The 23,963-nt window shown below is 44.0% G+C and overlaps 1 protein-coding gene across 1 annotated transcript in view; it reads left to right on the forward strand.

Moving 5' to 3' along the window:
* LOC124128147 (scoloptoxin SSD14-like) overlaps nt 1–23,963 on the forward strand; it is a 56,466-nt gene that overhangs the window by 27,515 nt on the left and 4,988 nt on the right. Inside the window, exons 3-9 of the mRNA XM_048402142.1 lie at nt 9,238–9,360; nt 13,172–13,269; nt 13,817–14,009; nt 14,835–14,998; nt 16,326–16,475; nt 18,235–18,371; nt 20,175–20,362. Coding sequence (XP_048258099.1) covers nt 9,238–9,360; nt 13,172–13,269; nt 13,817–14,009; nt 14,835–14,998; nt 16,326–16,475; nt 18,235–18,371; nt 20,175–20,362 — 1,053 coding nt within the window. The remainder of the gene's footprint in view (nt 1–9,237; nt 9,361–13,171; nt 13,270–13,816; nt 14,010–14,834; nt 14,999–16,325; nt 16,476–18,234; nt 18,372–20,174; nt 20,363–23,963) is intronic.

Raw genomic sequence — 23,963 nt, forward strand, 5'->3', positions numbered from 1 at the left:
TGTACATGGCTGTGTGTGATGTAGTGTGTACATGGCTGTGTGTGATGTAGTGTGTACATGGCTGTGTGTGATGTAGTGTGTACATGGCTGTGTGTGATGTAGTGTGTACATGGCTGTGTGTGATGTAGTGTGTACATGGCTGTGTGTGATGTAGTGTATACATGGCTGTGTGTGATGTGTGTACATGGCTGTGTGTGATGTGGTGTGTACATGGCTGTGTGTGATGTGGTGTGTACATGGCTGTGTGTACATGGCTGTGTGTGATGTAGTGTGTACATGGCTGTGTGTGATGTGGTGTGTACATGGCTGTGTGTACATGGCTGTGTGTGATGTAGTGTGTACATGGCTGTATGTGATGTGGTGTGTACATGGCTGTATGTGATGTGGTGTATACATGGCTGTGTGTACATGGCTGTGTGTGATGTGGTGTGTACATGGCTGTGTGTACATGGCTGTGTGTGATGTAGTGTATACATGGCTGTGTGTGATGTAGTGTATACATGGCTGTATGTGATGCGGTGTGTACATGGCTGTGTGTGATGTGGTGTGTACATGGCTGTGTGTGATGTGGTGTGTACATGGCTGTGTGTGATGTAGTGTATACATGGCTGTGTGTGATGTGGTGTATACATGGCTGTGTGTGATGTTGTGTGTACATGGCTGTATGTGATGCGGTGTGTACATGTCTGTGTGTACATGGGTGTGTGTGATGTGGTGTGTACATGGCTGTGTGTGATGTTGTGTGTACATGGCTGTATGTGATGCGGTGTGTACATGTCTGTGTGTACATGGCTGTGTGTGATGCGGTGTGTACATGGCTGTGTGTGATGCGGTGTGTACATGGCTGTGTGTGATGTGGTGTGTACATGGCTGTGTGTGATGTGGTGTGTACATGGCTGTGTGTGATGCAGTGTATACATGGCTGTGTGTGATGCGGTGTATACATGACTGTGTGTGATGTGTGTACATGGCTGTGTGTGATGTAGTGTATACATGGCTGTGTGTGATGTAGTGTATACATGGCTGTGTGTGATGTGGTGTGTACATGGCTGTGTGTGATGTAGTGTGTACATGGCTGTGTGTGATGTAGTGTGTACATGGCTGTGTGTGATGTAGTGTGTACATGGCTGTATGTGATGTGGTGTGTACATGACTGTGTGTGATGTGGTGTGTACATGGCTGTGTGTGATGTTGGGTGTACATGGCTGTGTGTGATGTGGTGTGTACATGGCTGTATGTGATGTAGTGTATACATGGCTGTGTGTGATGTGGTGTGTACATGGCTGTGTGTGATGTTGGGTGTACATGGCTGTGTGTGATGTAGTGTGTACATGGCTGTGTGTGATGTTGGGTGTACATGGCTGTGTGTGATGTGGTGTGTACATGGCTGTATGTGATGTAGTGTATACATGGCTGTGTGTGATGTGGTGTGTACATGGCTGTGTGTGATGTTGGGTGTACATGGCTGTGTGTGATGTGGTGTGTACATGGCTGTGTGTGATGTGGTGTATACATGGCTGTATGTGATGCAGTGTATACATGGCTGTGTGTGATGCAGTGTGTACATGGCTGTGTGTGATGTAGTGTATACATGACTGTGTGTGATGTGGTGTGTACATGACTGTGTGTGATGTAGTGTGTACATGACTGTGTGTGATGCAGTGTATACATGGCTGTGTGTGATGCGGTGTGTACATGGCTGTGTGTGATGTGGTGTGTACATGGCTGTGTGTGATGTAGTGTGTACATGACTGTGTGTGATGTAGTGTGTACATGGCTGTGTGTGATGTGGTGTGTACATGACTGTGTGTGATGCAGTGTGTACATGGCTGTGTGTGATGTAGTGTGTACATGGCTGTGTGTGATGTAGTGTGTACATGGCTGTGTGTGATGTAGTGTGTACATGGCTGTGTGTGATGCAGTGTATACATGGCTGTGTGTGATGTAGTGTGTACATGGCTGTATGTGATGCAGTGTATACATGGCTGTGTGTGATGCGGTGTGTACATGGCTGTGTGTGATGTAGTGTGTACATGGCTGTGTGTGATGCAGTGTGTACATGGCTGTGTGTGATGTAGTGTGTACATGGCTGTGTGTGATGTAGTGTGTACATGGCTGTGTGTGATGTAGTGTGTACATGGCTGTGTGTGATGTGGTGTGTACATGACTGTGTGTGATGTAGTGTGTACATGGCTGTGTGTGATGCAGTGTGTACATGGCTGTGTGTGATGTAGTGTGTACATGGCTGTGTGTGATGTAGTGTGTACATGACTGTGTGTGATGCAGTGTATACATGGCTGTGTGTGATGCGGTGTGTACATGACTGTGTGTGATGTAGTGTGTACATGGCTGTGTGTGATGCAGTGTGTACATGACTGTGTGTGATGCAGTGTATACATGGCTGTGTGTGATGCAGTGTGTACATGACTGTGTGTGATGCAGTGTGTACATGACTGTGTGTGATGCAGTGTGTACATGACTGTGTGTGATGTAGTGTGTACATGACTGTGTGTGATGCCGTGTGTACATGACTGTGTGTGATGCAGTGTGTACATGACTGTGTGTGATGCAGTGTGTACATGACTGTGTGTGATGTAGTGTGTACATGACTGTGTGTGATGCCGTGTGTACATGACTGTGTGTGATGTAGTGTGTACATGGCTGTGTGTGATGCAGTGTGTACATGGCTGTGTGTGATGTAGTGTGTACATGGCTGTGTGTGATGTAGTGTGTACATGACTGTGTGTGATGCAGTGTATACATGGCTGTGTGTGATGCGGTGTGTACATGACTGTGTGTGATGTAGTGTGTACATGGCTGTGTGTGATGCAGTGTGTACATGACTGTGTGTGATGCAGTGTATACATGGCTGTGTGTGATGCAGTGTGTACATGACTGTGTGTGATGCAGTGTGTACATGACTGTGTGTGATGCAGTGTGTACATGACTGTGTGTGATGTAGTGTGTACATGACTGTGTGTGATGCCGTGTGTACATGACTGTGTGTGATGTAGTGTGTACATGACTGTGTGTGATGCAGTGTATACATGACTGTGTGTGATGTAGTGTGTACATGGCTGTGTGTGATGCAGTGTATACATGGCTGTGTGTGATGCAGTGTGTACATGACTGTGTGTGATGCAGTGTGTACATGACTGTGTGTGATGTAGTGTGTACATGACTGTGTGTGATGCCGTGTGTACATGACTGTGTGTGATGTGGTGTGTACATGGCTGTATGTGATGTGGTGTGTACATGACTGTGTGTGATGTAGTGTATACATGGCTGTGTGTGATGCAGTGTATACATGGCTGTGTGTGATGCAGTGTGTACATGACTGTGTGTGATGCAGTGTGTACATGACTGTGTGTGATGTAGTGTGTACATGACTGTGTGTGATGCCGTGTGTACATGACTGTGTGTGATGCCGTGTGTACATGACTGTGTGTGATGCAGTGTGTACATGACTGTGTGTGATGCAGTGTATACATGGCTGTGTGTGATGCAGTGTGTACATGACTGTGTGTGATGCAGTGTGTACATGACTGTGTGTGATGTAGTGTGTACATGGCTGTGTGTGATGCCGTGTGTACATGACTGTGTGTGATGTAGTGTGTACATGGCTGTATGTGATGCAGTGTATACATGGCTGTGTGTGATGCAGTGTGTACATGGCTGTGTGTGATGTAGTGTATACATGACTGTGTGTGATGTGGTGTGTACATGACTGTGTGTGATGTAGTGTGTACATGACTGTGTGTGATGCAGTGTATACATGGCTGTGTGTGATGCGGTGTGTACATGGCTGTGTGTGATGTGGTGTGTACATGGCTGTGTGTGATGTGGTGTGTACATGGCTGTGTGTGATGTGGTGTGTACATGGCTGTATGTGATGTAGTGTATACATGGCTGTGTGTGATGTGGTGTGTACATGGCTGTGTGTGATGTTGGGTGTACATGGCTGTGTGTGATGTGGTGTGTACATGGCTGTGTGTGATGTGGTGTGTACATGGCTGTGTGTGATGTTGGGTGTACATGGCTGTGTGTGATGCGGTGTGTACATGGCTGTGTGTGATGTGGTGTGTACATGGCTGTGTGTGATGTGGTGTATACATGGCTGTGTGTGATGTGGTGTGTACATGGCTGTGTGTGATGTTGGGTGTACATGGCTGTGTGTGATGTGGTGTATACATGGCTGTGTGTGATGTAGTGTGTACATGGCTGTGTGTGATGCAGTGTGTACATGTCTGTGTGTGATGTGGTGTGTACATGGCTGTGTGTGATGTCGTGTGATGCAGCCTGTGTTACTGTAGCAGGACAGGGTCCGACGCCCACAGACTACAAACACTACGGTATTCGTCAATGGCCAAAATGTATTTGCTGAAATTATGAATGTGATTTCAAAGAAAACCACCCTGAAACAATCAGGTATACCATATAGCACATATAAAACAATATACACATATCATAAACACAGATATATACATACAATTCATATGCATACTAGTATGATGATATACAGTACATAGTATTGTTGTAAATGCACTGGGTAGAATATATAAATTTATGTACATGTTAATTAGAAAAGTATTTTGTCTTGATATATGATCAAATGCATACACTAGATGACGACATATAAACGACATGTAACCTACCAGGTGTGTGGGCCTGGCTTGATATCACACCTGGGGATGATACCGTGCTAAGTTTCTGCACAACAGTGCAAAACTCGTCTGCAGAGGAAATAACAATACATATATATACAGTACATGCAGACATGCCAATAAGAATGAATGAATACTTTCTACCATATATATATATACTCACACGCAAAAGAAACGCAAGTCGAGTATGCAGTATACATGTTATTTATTTTCAACAGTAAAGACAAGAAATACTAATAGGGCAAGATTGACAAAAATTTGACTGAAGACAGTTTAATGGATTAAAAGGCAGATGACATTATAGTTTTTTTTAAATGTTAAGGGCTTACACAGTTTCGGGTCAATACCAAAAATGTCAGTCAATACCTGGTGTGACCACCATTAGCATTGATCACTGCCACACATCTCCTGTACATTGAGTGGAACAGACGATTTGTGAAGGCCCTAGGGATCCTCCTGCACACATCCAGAGCAGCTGTGCGTAGTTCATCGGCAGTTGTAGGGACTGGGCGCACATTGTGCAGACGCCTTTGAAACTCATCCTGTCGTGTCCCCGACCTTGACCAACATTCAGAAAGCACATGGGTCCAAGTCTCGCATTAAGTCCAATCCCTGCCCATATCATGACGCTAGGTCCATCCCATGGATCCCTTTCCACAACGTTTCTGTCAGCGAAACAATCACCTTGACACCGCCAAATTCTGACTCCTCCGTCTGCATGAGAGACACAAAAGCGACTTTCATCAGAGAAGATAACACGCCTCCACTCACGATGACGCCAATTGTGATGACCCTGTGCCCACTGAAGTCGTGCTTGTCGATGTTGTGGTTGGAGAACAGGACAACGTGCTGGTTGGCGACATCTGAGGTTGTTGGAACGGAGACGTTGGATCACAGTGTCCCAGCTAATGTGTCGATTATGTGTTCCTATGGTCTGTCGAGCACTTTCACTTGCAGTTAGAAACGGATGTCGCTGGTGTTGACAGGTAATCTGGCGGTCTTGTCGAGGTGTGGTGACCCTAGGACGACCGCTCCGAGGAAGGTCATCTGTGGTCTGTGTAGCATTGTATCGATGCAGGAGATGGTAAATTGTGGTTATGTTAACGTTGAAATGACGGGCAACATCTTGGACAGACTTTCCAGCTTCCAAACGTCCGATAGCCTGGTTTCTCTGAATTTGAGTCAGGCGTGGCATTGTTGACCAAGGAGTGGTAGGTCCAAGAATCGGCCACAGTTTTATACCAACTACCGTTTGTGCATTTTCGATTTTGCGAGAAATGGGTGTATGATACCCACACATTCATTGAAATTGTGCATTTTGGCGATTCGTCTTTTATGTTGCGTTTTTACTCGGGGCTTCCAAAATGCAACCAAAAATATTGATAACACATGCTAAAACTCGTATCAATTTATGGTTCCGTGTTTGTTACTTTTTTGCTTAAAACCACTTGCGTTTCTTTTGCGTGTGAGTATACATGTAGCTGAACATGAAAGAGTAATACTCTTCATGCAATCATTCATTTATACTTACTTTCAATCATTTATTTACGCTTACTTTTAATCATTCATTTATGCTTACTTTCAATCATTCTTTCAAGCTTACCTACATTCAATCATCCCATGCATGCTTGCTTAGCCTTAACTCTTATGTCACAAATAAACTCTATCATTTCTAAAACTACTAATCTTGCTTTTTTAGTTTAATGCTTATACATGTTTTAATGAATGTAGGATACTTTTTTGGTTGTTAAACTCAATAATAATTACGAATCCACATTCCGTGTATTCTTGTCAAAACACACATATATCCAAATACAAACAATATCTACAATATTGCAAATACAATTTAATGAATAAAATCCTCAATTCAATAATAAAATACTAACCTTGGAATTTGATCTAAGGTTCCCCAAAACGATCCTTGTGAAAAACATGTGAATATATATTTTTATCCTTGGAGAGGTATATGTAGAGTGACCAGGGGGCACGGGTGGCCCAGTCGTCTAAGGCGCCGCGATTCGCTGTGCAGAGTTGCATCCCTTGGGCACGCCAGAAATCTATGATTGTGGGTTCGAATCCCGGTTCGCCCCGATTATGTTTCTAGGTTTGTCAGCACCATACCCGTGCCCGTGGGTTTCACCGAAGTGGTAAACGTCTGTGACCTGCATCACTTCAGGCTTTCCTGCCACATTAAGCTGACACGCCGTGATATAACTGGAATACTGTTAAAAGCGGCGTTAAACCCAACTCACTCACTCACTCACCTTAGGTGTCCAGCATACAGCATTACATCTAAGTTACTCTTTCCCTCTTTTCGTGTGATCTTTTAGTGTTAGTCGGAGGGCATAGCATCATTTTTTGCCTAAATTTTTAGGCTTGGACACGACGATATGCATGAGAAATCTTTGTCACAGGTCGTATTCTAGCACGATGTGACCATGAACTTCAATATTCTAAACATAGGTCATGATTTCCTGCTTAAAATGTTCAAAACAACACAATTTCACCAAAGACTTTCGTCTAAATCTGAAATATATCACGCACAAGGATGGTATCCTTTGCTGTATTTTGATTCCCAGTATTTTCTCATGTCACTGAGTTGAAATAGGTGATGTGAAATGGGGTTTAACATTTCGACCAAGATTATTGCACTTATATAGTGACGTGCATGTGTGTGTGCCTGCATGCGTGCGCGCTTGTACTAGTCGGGACTGATGCCGATTTTGAGTGCTAGGCCACTGAGATAACATGCCATAGTTTAACATGAATAACCTACTCAGATACAGTATTCTGACTCCGAGCCGACCAGTCCTTGTTTTAGCCCCTTAATGGCTAGCGCCAGACAGGGTAACAACAAGTACCATATTTTAACGTCTTTTTGGTATGACGCGCCGGGAATTGAATCCCGGACCTTCCGCTCTCCGGGCGGACACTTGGGCCACAGAGGCGGCCTTTGAGCGGAAAAAATACTATTATCGGGAATTACAGTCCGTTTGACTCCAAATGAGAATGATGAATTGAAAATAACTTGAAATCCAGAAAAGTGTATGAAACATCAATACGGTACTTGACCATAAATACCCTGTACCCAACAAAATCTGAATTTTGTTTATTTTAAGACCCATGACGGATGAAGTTCTTTAAGAAACTATCATGTAATTTTGTATAGAAATGTGTACATGACACTTGGGGGGGACAAACCGTGGAAGGCACAGCGCAAGCACGCATGCACTGCACGTTCTGTGGTAGGGGAAATGACAGAGCGTTAGAAGGGCCGTCTCATGATAATTTCAGTCGCAATCTGACTGCTGGCTGTGTGTGACGCATTTACCCATGTCTCATCTAAGAAGACGGGCTCATATCCTTCTTCACGTTTCTGCTTGATGGTACGAAGGTAATGATTTCGGAGACGAAAAATGTCAGACCGTTCACACAACACAGCCCTATTTTCCTCCAGTTATCTTTTTGTATTTGTAACCAAATGTATGCAACAGCTGCCATAGTTTGTACTTTGTAACACGTAAATCATGGTCAGTTTCAAGGTGTTTCTTCAAAATTCTTAGGGACAGGTACTTATTTTCTGAGTGCAGTTTAACAATTGCACGTCTGACTTGATCCCTCTGAAAACGGTCTAATTTATCAACCTTGCGTGGTTTTGACATGTTCCCTACCTCCTTGGCCTGACTATTTGTATCTCGTCGACTAACAACATTTTTAAGTTTCTGAGGGGACATACCAAGAGCTTTTGAAGCTTGTTTCAAGAATTTATTAATTGCATAAAAAGGCTTTGCTCTTTCTGCTTCACTTCTAAAGAAATCATACACATTCAACATCAAGTGCTTAACATCTGCTGAGTAGCGCATCTTGTCATTGAATGAACACGGTCACTGTGTAGCACGTGCAGACCGTGCTTGCGCTGTTCCTTCCACGGTTTGTCCCCCTACGTGTCATGTACACATTTCTATACAAAATTACATGATAGTTTCTTAAAGAACTTCATCCGTCATGGCTCTTAAATTAAACAAAATTCAGATTTTGTTGGGTACAGGGTATTCATGGTCAAGTACCGTATTAATGTTTCATACCTTTTTCTGGATTTCGAGTTATTTTGCAATTCATCGTTCTCATTTGGAGTCAAACGGACCGTATGTGATGATAGATTGTACTTAGAATTCTGTTATTATCATTTTCTGATTACTTTAAATAAAAAAACAAATGTTGGTGTTTAGCTCGATTATGAAATCCTAAAATTGCCAAAAATCTCCACAAGAATGTCTCTCTGCTTCAGCTAAAATGTTTGGGCCTACAGTTTTTCCCCTGTGCCTACAGTTTTCCCCCTGTGCCTACAGTTTTTCCATTGGGCCTACAGTTTTTCCCCTGTGCCTACAGTTTTTCCCCTGGGACTACAGTTTTCCCCCCGTGCCTACAGTTTTTTCACTGGGCCTACAGTTTTTCCACTGGGCCTACAGTTTTTCCACTGGGCCTACAGTTTTTGAAATGTGTGGGCCCTTCAGGCTCTCAGTTTACTCTGCTGAGTTTCAGACACTGCAGGTATGTCTGTCTTCTGTTTCAGAGACATTATTAAAGACAATGGGAATGCAATAGATGCTGCGATAGCGACGTTGCTGTGCATGTCTGTGGCTGACCCACAGAGCATGGGCATTGGAGGTGGTTTCTTCATGACTGTGTACAACAGGTAATTATGTCCCCTGACTGTACAACAGGTAATTATGTCCCCTGACTGTACAACAGGTAATTATCTCTCCTGACTGTACAACAGGTAATTATGTCCCCTGACTGTGTACAACAGGTAATTATCTCTCCTGACTGTGTACAACGGGTAATTATCTCCCCTGACTGTGTACAACAGGTAATTATCTCCCCGACTGTACAACAGGTAATTATTTCCCCTGACTGTATACAACAGGTAATTATCTCCCCTGACTGTGTACAACAGGTAATTATCTCCCCTGACTGTGTACAACTGGTAATTATCTCCCCTGACTTTGAACAACAGGTAATTATCTCCCCTGACTGTACAACAGGTAATTATTTCCCCTGACTGTGTACAATATGTAATTATTTCCCCTGACTGTGTACAACAGGTAATTATGTCCCCTGACTGTACAACAGGTAATTATGTCCCCTGACTGTGTACAACAGGTAATTATGTCCCCTGTTTGTACAACAGGTAATTACCTCCCCTGACTGTGTAAAACAGGTAATTATCTCCCCTGACTGTGTACAATATGTAATTATCTCCCCTGACTGTGTATAACAGGTAATTATCTCCCCTGACTGTACAACAGGTAATTATGTCCCCTGACTGTACAACAGGTAATTACCTCCCATGACTGTACAACATGTAATTATCTCCCCTGACTGTGTACAACAGGTAATTATGTTGCCTGACTGTGTACAACAGGTAACTATCTCCCCTGACTGTACAACCGGTAATTATCTCCCCGACTGTACAACAGGTAATTATTTCCCCTGACTGTATACAACAGGTAATTATCTCCCCTGACTGTGTACAACAGGTAATTATCTCCCCTGACTGTGTACAACTGGTAATTATCTCCCCTGACTTTGAACAACAGGTAATTATCTCCCCTGACTGTACAACAGGTAATTATTTCCCCTGACTGTGTACAATATGTAATTATTTCCCCTGACTGTGTACAACAGGTAATTATGTCCCCTGACTGTACAACAGGTAATTATGTCCGCTGACTGTGTACAACAGGTAATTATGTCCCCTGTTTGTACAACAGGTAATTACCTCCCCTGACTGTGTAAAACAGGTAATTATCTCCCCTGACTGTGTACAATATGTAATTATCTCCCCTGACTGTGTATAACAGGTAATTATCTCCCCTGACTGTACAACAGGTAATTATGTCCCCTGACTGTACAACAGGTAATTACCTCCCATGACTGTACAACATGTAATTATCTCCCCTGACTGTGTACAACAGGTAATTATGTTGCCTGACTGTGTACAACAGGTAACTATCTCCCCTGACTGTACAACCGGTAATTATCTCCCCTGACTGTGTACAACAGGTAATTATCTCCCCTGACTGTGTACAACATGTAATTATCTTCCCTGACTGTAAAGAACAGGTAATTATCTCGCCTGACTGTGTTCAACAGATAATTATCTCCCCTGACTGTACAACAGGTAATTATCTCTCCTGACTGTGTACAACATGTAATATCTCTCCTGACTGTGTACAACAGGTAATTACCTCCCCTGACTGTGTACAACAGGTAATTACCTCCCCTGACTGTGTACAACATGATATATCTCTCCTGACTGTGTACAACATGTAATATCTCCCCTGACTGTGTACAACATGTAATATCTCTCCTGACTGTGTACAACAGGTAATATCTCTCCTGACTGTGTACAACATGTAATTTATCATCCAAAACTGGCTCCCACAGGAGATATCGCTTGGATGAGATCAAGCGATATCTACACTGTAGATATCGCTGCAATGAAATTACATCACAATGCTTTGCAGACCATTGTGACATCACTGGTTACCATGACGTCACAATCAAATGACATCACTAATGGCTCTGCTACTGAAGCTGTTTGCAGTACTTTTTACACTGAAGACACTGCTAATTACTGTCTACAAATTGAAAAAGTTGAAAGAATGATGTTGGATGATAAATAAAATCTCACCCTCGTGTCTTTTGATATCAAATATATCAACACTCGTTGATAAAAGTGGCAAAAATCCTCGGCAAGCCTCGGATTTTTCCACTTTTATCAACTCGTGTTGATATATTTGATATCAAAAGACACTCGGGTGAGATTCTCTATATCTCCCCTGACTGTATACAACAGGTAATTATCTTCCCTGACTGTACAACAGGTAATTATCTCCCCTGACTATATACAACAGGTAATTATCTCTCCTGACTGTACACATCAGGTACTTATCTCCCCTGACTGTATACAACAGGTAAGTGTTAGTTATCTCCCCTTACAGCAGTAGTGTTAGTTATCTCCCCTTACAACCGTAGTGCTGGTTGTCTCGCCTGATGGTTGTGTTATCTCCCTTGACAATAGCAGTAGTGTCATTATGTAGCCTACAATATAACCATCACTATTGTCGCCATGAATCAAAATGGCACAGACCAATCTGAATGTGCGGCAGGGTTGGGGATTAGGAGTGATTTGTGGCAAGATCCAGAGTTTGATGTTATTATACCCCAGTTTACGAAGTAAACTGGGGGTATATAGCGTTCCGTCCTTCCGTCCGACCTTTTGTACGGCCCATATCTTTTTAACCATGCACCCTAGCTTCACCAAACGTGCTACACCCATTTACCACAATGAGTACTTGTGCCTTTTGCTAGTTTGAAGAATCTGAATTTTTTTATTTTTGCCGTTTCCATGGAATCATGGTGAAGCATAAATTTGGGGTCGAGTTTTTGTACGATCCATGTTTACAATATTATGTATCCTAGCCTCAGAAAACTTGCTACATTAACCACTTTGATTGTTTTTTATCTTTTATAAGATTCTGAAAGTTTTTCTTTTGCTGTTTAAATGGAAACATAATGGAATTTGGAAATTTGGATGACTGGTTTTGTATAGCTCATGGGGTTACAAAGGAAAGGGCAGTTCCTCTGACTTAAAGCAACAGGTATATTTCATTAATTAACAAAGTATTTACTATTTGTTGTTGACCAGCGGGGATAACGGGTGTGTGTGAGCTTTGCTCACTTCATTCTTGTTTAGATTACCGACATGTTTTAGTATGACATGGTAAAAAAATTCAAACAAATTCAAAATTGATAGAAAACAGCTGCTGATGTTAGCTTGCACTATGTAACGAGACTTTCACTGACTCCAAAAAAGGGTGCGGCTTTTGGCTTTGAAGCGGGGTATAAGGGATTTATTCTGCCTCTCAAAAATCCATGTGCAGCCTGACTTACTCGTGGTGGGGTTAAAGAGATTTATTTCCCTGCTGAGAAATTTATTCCCCTCCAAGGAGGGATGCACAGTATTTTATCAAGACCACGGACCAACAGCTGCAACATTGACCAAACACTCTTGGCTTCTTGTAGCCTGTATGTGTGATCCTTACCTTGTCAGCTTGCTGACGGGGTTAACCTCTTTGGTCATGTGGACAAGGCGTCAAACCTCGGATCAGAAGGTCCGTGTTCGAATCCCAATACCGGACTCGGAAATTTTATGGCCACTACATTGGCGCCCAACGTGGGGCTGAGCAGGTTCATATTAAATTTGAGGAAAATAAACCTCAGTACCCTACTATGCAGCCCGGGCCGTGCCTTCTGTTGACGGGGGAGTATGTAGCAGGGCGTGGAGTCAACCCACAGATGACATCCTTACCCTGTCAGCTTGCTGACGGGGTTAACCTCTTTGGTCATATGGACAAGGCGTCCGACCTCGGATCAGAAGGTCCTTGGTTCGAATCCCATCACGGGACTCGGAAATTATATGGCCGCTACATGTGTTTCAGATCCACGCAGACATCGACCATCATCGATGCCAGGGAGACAGCCCCGGCAGCAGCCACTCAGGACATGTTTGTGAAGAAAGCCAGTCTGTCAGAGAAAGGTACCTGTTGCTATTGTTATCATAAACATATCACACAAGGGATTCATCTGTGACCGTGGTATACATTGTTTACAACTGTTTTCTGTTGACACCAGGTGGTCTGTCCGTGGGTATCCCAGGGGAGATGTACAGGATAAAACGATTCTCTGAGTTTTGAAAATGGAAATGGAAATCCACGAGGATGTTTACAACTGTTTTCTGTTGCCACCAGGTGGTCTGTCCGTGGGGATCCCAGGGGAAATCAGCGGGTACTGTGTGGCCCACATTGTTTACAACTGTTTTCTGTTGCCACCAGGGGGTCTGTCTGTGGGGATCCCAGGGGAGATCAGCGGGTACTGTGTGGCCCACATTGTTTACAACTGTTTTCTGTTGCCACCAGGGGGTCTGTCTGTGGGGATCCCAGGGGAAATCAGCGGGTACTGTGTGGCCCACATTGTTTACAACTGTTTTCTGTTGCCACCAGGTGGTCTGTCCGTGGGGATATCAGGGGAGATCAGCGGGTACTGTGTGGCCCACATTGTTTACAACTGTTTTCTGTTGCCACCAGGTGGTCTGTCCGTGGGGATCCCAGGGGAGATCAGCGGGTACTGGCTGGCCCACCAGGAGTTTGGTAGCCTTCCGTGGGAGACGCTGTTCCAGCCAGTCATTAAGATGACCAGAGATGGGTTCCCCGTCCCAACCTCACTGGCCAAAGCACTGCAAGATGACAGGAATAGCATTCTGAAGAACAAAAATCTCCGGTGAGTGCATGTCGAGCCTTGTTAAGAACACCAGGTATTGTACATATGTGTTTATTTCCCTCCCCTAAAATTTTCTCAAAAGCTCACATGTTCTTATTTTTATGTTTCATTTTTGCACCAGATGCAAAAACTTCATTCCTGAAGTGCCATTTGTGTCCTGTTAGATTTTTGTGGGCACATCCATGTTGTGTCAGATTGACAGGGCACATCCATGTTGTGTCAGGTTGACAGGGCACATCCATGTTGTGTCAGATTGACAGGGCACATCCATGTTGTGTCAGATTGACAGGGCACATCCATGTTGTGTCAGATTGACAGGGCACATCCATGTTGTGTCAGATTGACAGGGCACATCCATGTTGTGTCAGATTGACAGGGCACATCCATGTTGTGTCAGATAGACAGGGCACATCCATGTTGTGTCAGATAGACAGGGCACATCCATGTTGTGTCAGGTTGACAGGGCACATCCATGTTGTGTCAGATTGACAGGGCACATCCATGTTGTGTCAGATTGACAGGGCACATCCATGTTGTGTCAGATAGTCCCCACGACCCAGACGATCATCACTGCCGATGGGACTATAAATCTTAACTCTCTCTCAACTCCCACAGGGGCAGTTGGGTAGCCAAGTGGTTAAAGAGTTCGCTCGTCACACCGAAGACCCGGGTTCGATTCCCAACATGGTTACAATGTGTGAAGCCCATTTCTGGTGTCCCCTGCTGTGATGTTGCTGGAATATTGCTAAAAGCGGCGTAAAACCATACTCACTCACCCTCTCGCCTTCCCCAGATAGTGTATACATTGTGACTTGTGTGTGTCAGAGATGTGTATGTCAACCCGGAGACAGGGGAGCTGTACACGGAGGGCGAGATACTAAAGGACCCAAAGATGTTAAAGACATTCCAGTCCATTGCTGTAGGGAAGGACACGACCTTCTACAATGGCAGTCTAGCTGACGACATCCTCGCAGATCTCAAGGAGGCAGGTACTGTAGGCCATTAGACTTGCCCACACAGTCATGTGTAGTCTACTGTAGGCAGTTAGACTTGCCCACACAGTCTTGTGTAGACTACTGTAGGCAGTTAGAGCTGCCCACACAGCCATGTTTTATCTACTGTAGGCAGTTAGAGCTGCCCACACAGTCCTGTGTAGTCTACTGTAGGCAATTAGATCTGCCCACACAGCCATGTTTTATCTACTGTAGACAGTTAGAGCTGCTCCCACAGCCATGTTTTATCTACTGTAGGCAGTTAGAGCTGCCCACACAGCCATGTTTTATCTACTGTAGGCAGTTAGATCTGCCCACACAGCTATTTGTAGTCTATTGGGGCAGTTAGATCTGCCCACACAGTCATATGTAGTCTACTGCAGGCAGTTAGGTCTGCCAACACAGCCATGTGTTGTCTACTGCAGGAAGTTAGATCTGCCCACGCAGCCATGCGTAGTCTACTGTAGGCAGTTAGATCTGCCCACACAGCTGTTTGTAGTCTACTGCGGGCAGTTAGGTCTGCCCACACAGTCATATGTAGTCTACTGCAGGCAGTTAGGTCTGCCAACACAGCCATGTGTTGTCTACTGCAGGAAGTTAGATCTGCCCATGCAGCCATGTGTAGTCTACTGTAGGCAGTTAGATCTGCCCATGCAGCCATGTGTAGTCTACTGTAGGCAGTTAAATCTGCCCACACAGCCATGTGTAGTCTACTGTAGGCAGTTAGATCTGCCCACACAGCCATGTGTAGTCTACTGTAGGCAGTTAAATCTGCCCACACAGCTGTTTGTAGTCTACTGCGGGCAGTTAGGTCTGCCCACACAGTCATATGTAGTCTACTGCAGGCAGTTAGGTCTGCCAACACAGCCATGTGTTGTCTACTGTAGGCAGTTAGATCTGCCCACACAGTCATATGTAGTCTACTGCAGGCAGTTAGGTCTGCCCACACAGTCATATGTAGTCTACTGCAGGCAGTTAGGTCTGCCCACACAGCCATGTGTTGTCTACTGTAGGCAGTTAGATCTGCCCACACAGCTGTTTGTAGTCTACTGTAGGCAGTTAGGTCTGCCCACACAGTCATATGTAGTCTACTGCAGGAAGTTAGATCTGCCCACGCAGCTGTTTGTAGTCTACTGTAGGCAGTTAAATCTGCCCACACAGCCATGTGTAGTCTACTGTAGGCAGTTAAATCTGCCCACAAAGCCATGTGTAGTCTCTTGTAGGCTGTTAGACTCGCCCACACAGCCATGTGTAGTCTACTGTAGGCCGTTAGAGTTGCCCTCACAACCATGTGTTGTCTAGTGTATTTTACATTTTACTGCAGGCTCCATCATCACAAAGGATGACCTGGCAGGGTACACTGCCCTTAAGAAGCTCCCCCTGGTGGCCAAACTGAGTGATGGGAACACGCTGTACTCCCCGCCACCTCCCGCCAGCGGTGCCGTCCTCACCTTCATCATGAACATCCTTGACGGTGAGCATCAATTGGACAGTTTTTGTATCTGTAGAAACACAAGGGGGGTCAATGTAGCGGTTGGTTGTTGTTTAACGCCACCCTCAGCAATATTCCAGCTTTATGAGTGAGTGATTGAGTATGGTTTTATGCTGCTTTTAGCAATATTCCAGCAATATCATGGTGGGGCACACCAGAAATGAGCTTCACACATTGTACCCATGTCAGGAATCGAACCCGGTTCTTCAGCATGACAAGCAAACGCTTTAACCACTAGGCTACCCGACTGCCCCTCCAGCTATATGATGGGAGCCTGAGCCTGAGCCTGAGCCTGAGCATCGATCCTCCAATTGGAATACGACCAAGTCTGCGAGTTGATCCTGTTAGTCGCATCTTACGACGAGCAAAGTCGCCTTTCGGACAAGCATGTATTCCTAAAAACCTATTCCACCGGGTCAGTCGAGGTAGAAATGTCCACTGTAACATGTTCCTGTGTTGTGTGGGGAGTCCAGGGCAGAAGTGTCCACTGTAACATGTTCCTGTGTTATGTGGGGAGTCCGGGGTAGAAGTGTCCACTGTAACATGTTCCTGTGTTGTGTGGGGAGTCCGGGGTAGAAGTGTCCACTGTAACATGTTCCTGTGTTGTGTGGGGAGTCCGGGGTAGAAGTGTCCACAGTAACATGTTCCTGTGTTGTGTGGGGAGTCCGGGGTAGAAGTGTCCACTGTAACATGTTCCAGTCCCGGGGTAGAAGTGTCCACTGTAACATGTTCCAGTCCCGGGGTAGAAGTGTCCACTGTAACATGTTCCTATGTTGTGTGGGGAGTCCGGGGTAGAAGTGTCCACTGTAACATGTTCCTGTGTTGTGTAGAGAGTCCGGGGTAGAAGTGTCCACTGTAACATGTTCCTGTGTTGTGTGGGGAGTCCAGGGCAGAAGTGTCCACTGTAACATGTTCCTGTGTTGTGTGGGGAGTCGGGGGTAGAAGTGTCCACTGTAACATGTTCCTGTGGGGAGTCCGGGGGAGAAGTGTCCACTGTAACATGTTCCAGTCCCGGGGTAGAAGTGTCCACTGTAACATGTTCCTGTGTTGTGTGGGGAGTCGGGGGTAGAAGTGTCCACTGTAACATGTTCCTGTGGGGAGTCCGGGGGAGAAGTGTCCACTGTAACATGTTCCAGTCCCGGGGTAGAAGTGTCCACTGTAACATGTTCCTGTGTTGTTTGGGGAGTCCGGGGTAGAAGTGTCCACTGTAACATGTTCCTGTGTTGTGTGGGGAGTCCGGGGTAGAAGTGTCCACTGTAACATGTTCCTGTGTTGTGTGGGGAGTCCGGGGTAGAAGTGTCCACTGCAACATGTTCCTGTGTTGTGTTGGGAGTCTGGGGTAGAAGTGTCCACTGTAACATGTTCCTGTGGAGAGTCCGGGGTAGAAGTGTCCACTGTAACATGTTCCTTTGTTGTGTGGGGAGTCTGGGGTAGAAGTGTCCATTGTAACATGTTCCTGTGTTGTTTGGGGAGTCCGGGGTAGAAGTGTCCACTGTAACATGTTCCTGTGTTGTGTGGAGAGTCCGGGGTAGAAGTGTCCACTGTAACATGTTCCTGTGTTGTGTGGGGAGTCCGGCGTAGAAGTGTCCACTGTAACATGTTCCTGTGTTGTGTGGGGAGTCTGGGGTAGAAGTGTCCACTGTAAGATGTTCCTGTCCCTGGGTAGAAGTGTCCACTGTAACATGTTCCTGTGTTGTGTGGGGAGTCCGGGGTAGAAGTGAAATGTTTACCTCTGCTGCAGGCTACAAATTCAGCCCTGGGAGTATCAGCAAGCTCAGTGACTCCGTGCTGACCCATCACAGGATTGTAGAAGCATTCAAGTTTGCCTATGCAAAACGAACAGATCTTGGGGATGAAGACTTTCTCAACGTCTCTAGCGTAAGTCTGTGGTTAGAGAGAAGGTTTGTTGAGATGCAGCACAAATGTGTGACGGGTGAAATATGTGATAAGTGTGAGAGTTTGTTGATAGAGATCGTAAGTCTGTGATAAGTGTGAGCATTTGTGGAGAGAGATCTTAAGTCTGTGATAAGTGTGAGCATTTGTGGAGAGAGATCTTAAGTCTGTGATAAATGTGAGAGTTTGTTGATGAGATCCAAAGTCTGGGATAAATGCAAGTCTTTGTTAATAAGAGATCGTAAGTCTGTGATAAGTGTGAGAGTTTGTTCATGAGATCGTAAGTCTGATAAATGTAAGAGTTTGTTCATAGAGATTGTAAGTCTGTGATAAGTGTGAGCGTTTGTTGATAAGAGATCGTAAGTCTGATAAATGTAAGAGTTTGTTCATAGAGATCGTAAGTCTGTGATAAGTGTGAGCGTTTGTTGATAAGAGATCGTAAGTCTGATAAATGTAAGAGTTTGTTCATAGAGATCGTAAGTCTGTGATAAGTGTGAGAGTTTGTTGATAGAGATCGTAAGTCTGTGATAAATGTGAGAGTTTGTTGATAGAGATCGTAAGTCTGTGATAAATGTGAGATGTTGTTGATAGAGATCGAAAGTCTGTGATAAGTGTGAGAGTTTGTTCATGAGATCGTAAGTCTGATAAGTGTAAGAGTTTGTTCATAGAGATTGTAGGTCTGTGATAAGTGTGAGAGTTTGTTGATAGAGATCGTAAGTCTGGGATAAATGCAAGTCTTTGTTAATAAGAGATCGTAAGTCTGTGATAAGAGTGGGCGTTTGTTGATAAGAGATCGTAAGTCTGATAAATGTAAGAGTTTGTTCATAGAAATCATAAGTCTGTGATAAGTGTGAGCGTTTGTTGATAAGAGATGGTAATTCTGATAAGTGTGAGAGTTTGTTGATAGAGATTGTAAGTCTGGGATAAATGCAAGTCTTTGTTAATAAGAGATCGTAAGTCTGTGATAAGTGTGAGTGTTTGTTTGATAAGAGATCGTAAGTCTGATAAATGTAAGAGTTTGTTCATAGAAATCATAAGTCTGTGATAAGTGTGAGCGTTTGTTGATAAGAGATGGTAATTCTGATAAATGTAAGAGTTTGTTTATAGAAATCGTAAGTCTGTGATAAGTGTGAGCGTTTGTTGATAAGAGATTGTAAGTCTGTGATAAGTGTGAGAGTTTGTTCATAGAGATCGTAAGTCTGTGATAAGTGTGAGCGTTTGTTGATGAGATTGTAAGTCTGTGATAAGTGTAAAAGTTTGTTGATAGAGATCAAAAGTCTGTGATAAGTGTGAGCGTTTGTTGATAAGAGATCGTAACTCTGTGATAAGTGTGAGAGTTTGTTGATAAGAGATCGTAAGTCTGTGATAAGTGTAAAAGTTTGTTGATAGAGATCAAAAGTCTGTGATAAGTGTGAGCGTTTGTTGATAAGAGATCGTAAGTCTGTGATAAGTGTAAAAGTTTGTTGATAGAGATCAAAAGTCTGTGATAAGTGTAAAAGTTTGTTGATAAGAGATGGTAATTCTGATAAATGTAAGAGTTTGTTGATAGAAATCTTAAGTCTGTGATAAGTGTAAGAGTTTGTTGATAAGAGATCGTAAGTCTGTGATAAGTGTAAAAGTTTGTTGATGAGATCGTAAGTCTGTGATAATTGTGAGAGTTTGTTGATAAGAGATCGTAAGTCTGTGATAAATGTGAGAGTTTGTTGATAAGAGATCGTAAGTCTGTGATAAATGTGAGAGTTTGTTGATGCAATTGTAAGTCTGTGATTGATGTAACTCTTGCTGCAGCTGGTGGCTAACCTGACGTCCCGAGACTACGCTGACGGAATCCGATCTCTGATCTGGGACAACCAAACCCATGACTTGATGTACTATGGCCCCACGTTCTACGACCAGCTGAAGACCAGCACGTCCCACCTCTCCATCGTAGACAACGAGGGCAATGCTGTTGCTGTGACAACCACTGTTAATCTCAGGTACACAACCGATGTATACACATAGTATTTAGTTAAGCAACACCCGTATATTCTCAGATTGGGCAACTTTAATGAACTAGTGCATAAAATGTGTAAAAGATTTTCATACCATATAATTAATTTAGTGAAAAGGAAGAGTTGAGGAGGAACATAGCCAAGATAACCATGAAATAATGTTTGTTTTTTAGATGTTACATATTTGGAAAATAACTTAATTTCATCCGAAAAAATTACGAATGTCACTTTTGTTGCACAGACTAAACCGTCAGTACCATGCACACTTCTGGTTCACAGAATTGAATAACAATGTCCTGCAAGTCCAAATATTGACATTCCATCCGTATCTTGTTTAAACTCCCTGAACCCGATAAGGGTGAAATGATACACCGATATTCCGATGCATCGCGATACTTGACCCACGATACGATATACGATAAACGTGGGCCCATTTATTGATACGCCACGATACGGAACGCAAATCTCAAGTACAGCGATACCTCGCTATTGTGCCTTTCAATAAACCGCTAACTTGGTTATAGCGCGCGGTAACGCATGGCTCCCAAAAACGTACTTACATTTTTAATAAGCTCAGGTTTTACACTGACAGATGTTTTTCCCAATCTCAAAAAACATTATCAGCTGATCACTGCAAGCACGTAACACTGGAAATACCTGTCAGCAAATCCGAACTGAAGTACGCAATTTCAATACCATTATTATACTATACTAGCCACATTAAGAAACTGTGCACGGAGAAAATATAGATATAAGGGCACACCGTCCATATATGAAATATAGGTTTGAACACAGCAATTATTGGAGACATTCAAACGCTCATGCACGTGCCATGCGATATGACGTCATTGATGGGGGCCTATGGACGTGCAATGTGTTACTGCACGTGCATCCTGTGCAGCTGTACACAGCATGTGCAACTCAAAATTCGCTGTCACTTTGGAAAGCATAATCTGTGGTCATTCAAAAATTCAAAACTTCTCAGGCGCAGACACAAGCATATCACAAGCAAATCATGCCAAGATTGACAGCTGCACAGCGTCATGAAGCCATTGGAATGATCCGATTGGGAATGAGGCAACAACAGGTGGCAACAAATTTCCAATGCCATCGTAACACGATATCGGCATTGGTGAGGCGTTATCAGAACACAAATGACGTTGCCGACCACCCACGTTCAGGACGTCCACGAGTAACGACGCCAAGACAGGACAGATGGATTCGAGTTACACATCTCCGACACAGGTTCCAAACGGCAGTAACAACGTCCCAGACAATTCCTGGACTGCGCCGTATCCATCCCAACACTGCCAGGAATCGTTTACGTCAGTACGGGATTCGACCACGACGCCCTGCCATACGTCCCATCCTGACACACTGTCATCAAGTCAACCGTCTAAGATGGTGTCAAAATCATGTTCGCCAACCTCGAATATGGTGGAGAAATGTTGTCTTTACAGATGAATCGAGGTTCAACATTTCCCACAGTGACGGGCGCCAACGTGTCTACCGGCATTTGGGAGAACGTTATGCACGCAACTGTATTGTGGAGAGGAATCGTTTTGGAGATGGCTCTGTGATGATTTGGGGTGGGATAACAGCACAGCACTGAACCCCTTTGGTGGTTGTTCAGGGCAATCTCACCGGTGTTGGCTACAGAGATCAGATTCTGAGGCCTGTGGTCATTCCTTTCCTGCAACGTCATGGCCCGGGATTGACATTTGAACAGGACACCGCTCGTCCTCACACGGCTAGAGTCGCAATGGATTTCCTTCACCATACCAATGTCATGTTACTGCCATGGCCTGCAATTTCTCCAGATCTCTCCCCAATAGAGCATGTGTGGGATGAAATAGAGCGCTGTCTGTGCCATCTTCAACATCATCCAGATAACGTCCGTGACATGGCACAGGATTTGAGGAGGATATGGCAGGCCATTCTCCAGGCCTTCCATGCCCATTTGGTGGACTCCATGTGTCGCCGATGCACTGCTGTGATTCACGCACAGGGTGGTCATACCCGTTATTGAATTGTGACTTTGTCGAATGACCCCCTACTCCATTTTGATCTTCTGACGTCATCGTAACAGATGTTGTTCAGGTGCCGTTGACATTTTCTTATGGTCCGATCATTCAGCTGCTACAGCGTCTGCATCATTTTGTTCTTGCTGTGTTGTATTTCAATCCAGAATATATTTTCTCCGTGCACAGTTTCTTTATGTGGCTAGTATATCTTGTTATTAAAACATGTTCATTGAATATCTGGACATGTGTTTGTAATATATTTTATTGATTTTACTCAAAATTTCATTAAATATTGTTTTCATTAAGTTAGGTGAAATCGTGTGTGAAGAGATACAGCAACGATGTCAGATTACCACTTCTGATGCATTGAAACTTTAGTTGCTAGAGAATGGATACATATATAAAAAATGCCATACTTTGACTTGTTAAAAGTCATATTTGTGGCAATTTGGCTAATATATGTTAACATAACGTTTTCGCAATTGAAATACATGTAGCGCGGGAAGTCCCTACGGTGACTGGTCAAATTGTTCCTTACGTAAAAATATCCTGCAACAACAATCACCAGTACCAAAATGCTGCACTTGTGGTTCTTATAATTTTAAATATATATATAGTAAAAGCTGCAACTAAAGTAACACGATATTTGAATATATTATTCCTGATAAAACAATAATTTCAGACACAATTTCGTCGACCATTGCATCAAAATTCTTTGAAGTTGTATCACTGGTGAAGTACATCAATTATTTTCTGGTGTTTGAACTTTGAATTGTTTTGAAGGAAAATTAGAGAAAGTTCCACTTTGAAGCTTAACAACTAGTCCTGTAATTATAAAATAATTTTGACTGTTCCAAAATCATGAAAGGTTCAATCTTGACATGCTTTAAGTCTTATTTTTTATCATTGCGTAGTGAGATACGTATCGTATCGTGACAGGATATCGAGATGCGTATCATATCGTGACCATCCTGTATCGTTGCAGCTCTAGAACCCGAACAACTGCTTCAAGACGCCTCCGCATTCTTTGGGGGGCACGGGTGGCCCAGTCGTCTAAGGCGCCGCGATTCGCTGTGCAGAGTTGCGTCCCTTGGGCACGCCAGAAACCTATGATTGTGGGTTTGAATCCCGGTTCGCCCCGATTATGTTTGTAGGTTTGTCAGCACCATACCCGTGCTCGTGGGTTTCACCGAAGTGGTAAACGTCTGAGACCTGCATCACTTCGGGCTTTCCTCCCACATTAAGCTGACACGCCGTGATATAACTGGAATACTGTTAAAAGCGGCGTAAAACCAAACTCACTCACTCACTCACTCCTCATTCTTTGGATCAATCTCTTGATTTTATTCTGAGGAATTCTGTCCCATTTCTCATGTGAAGCAGCAGTCAATTCATTGAGTGTATGGACAGGTGGGTTTCTTTGTCGAACACGACGGCCTAAAATGGAACAGAATGGGACAGAACTCCTCAGAATCAAATCCAGAGATCCACATGTATATATTGTGTCTGTCCAACTGTCCCTTCATTCCTTCCCATACAATCATTGTGCCCCTATTCGCTGT

Source organism: Haliotis rufescens, unplaced genomic scaffold (genome assembly GCF_023055435.1).
Source record: "Haliotis rufescens isolate VD_foot unplaced genomic scaffold, xgHalRufe1.0.p SCAF_24, whole genome shotgun sequence".
Taxonomy (NCBI): Eukaryota; Metazoa; Mollusca; class Gastropoda; order Lepetellida; family Haliotidae; genus Haliotis; species Haliotis rufescens.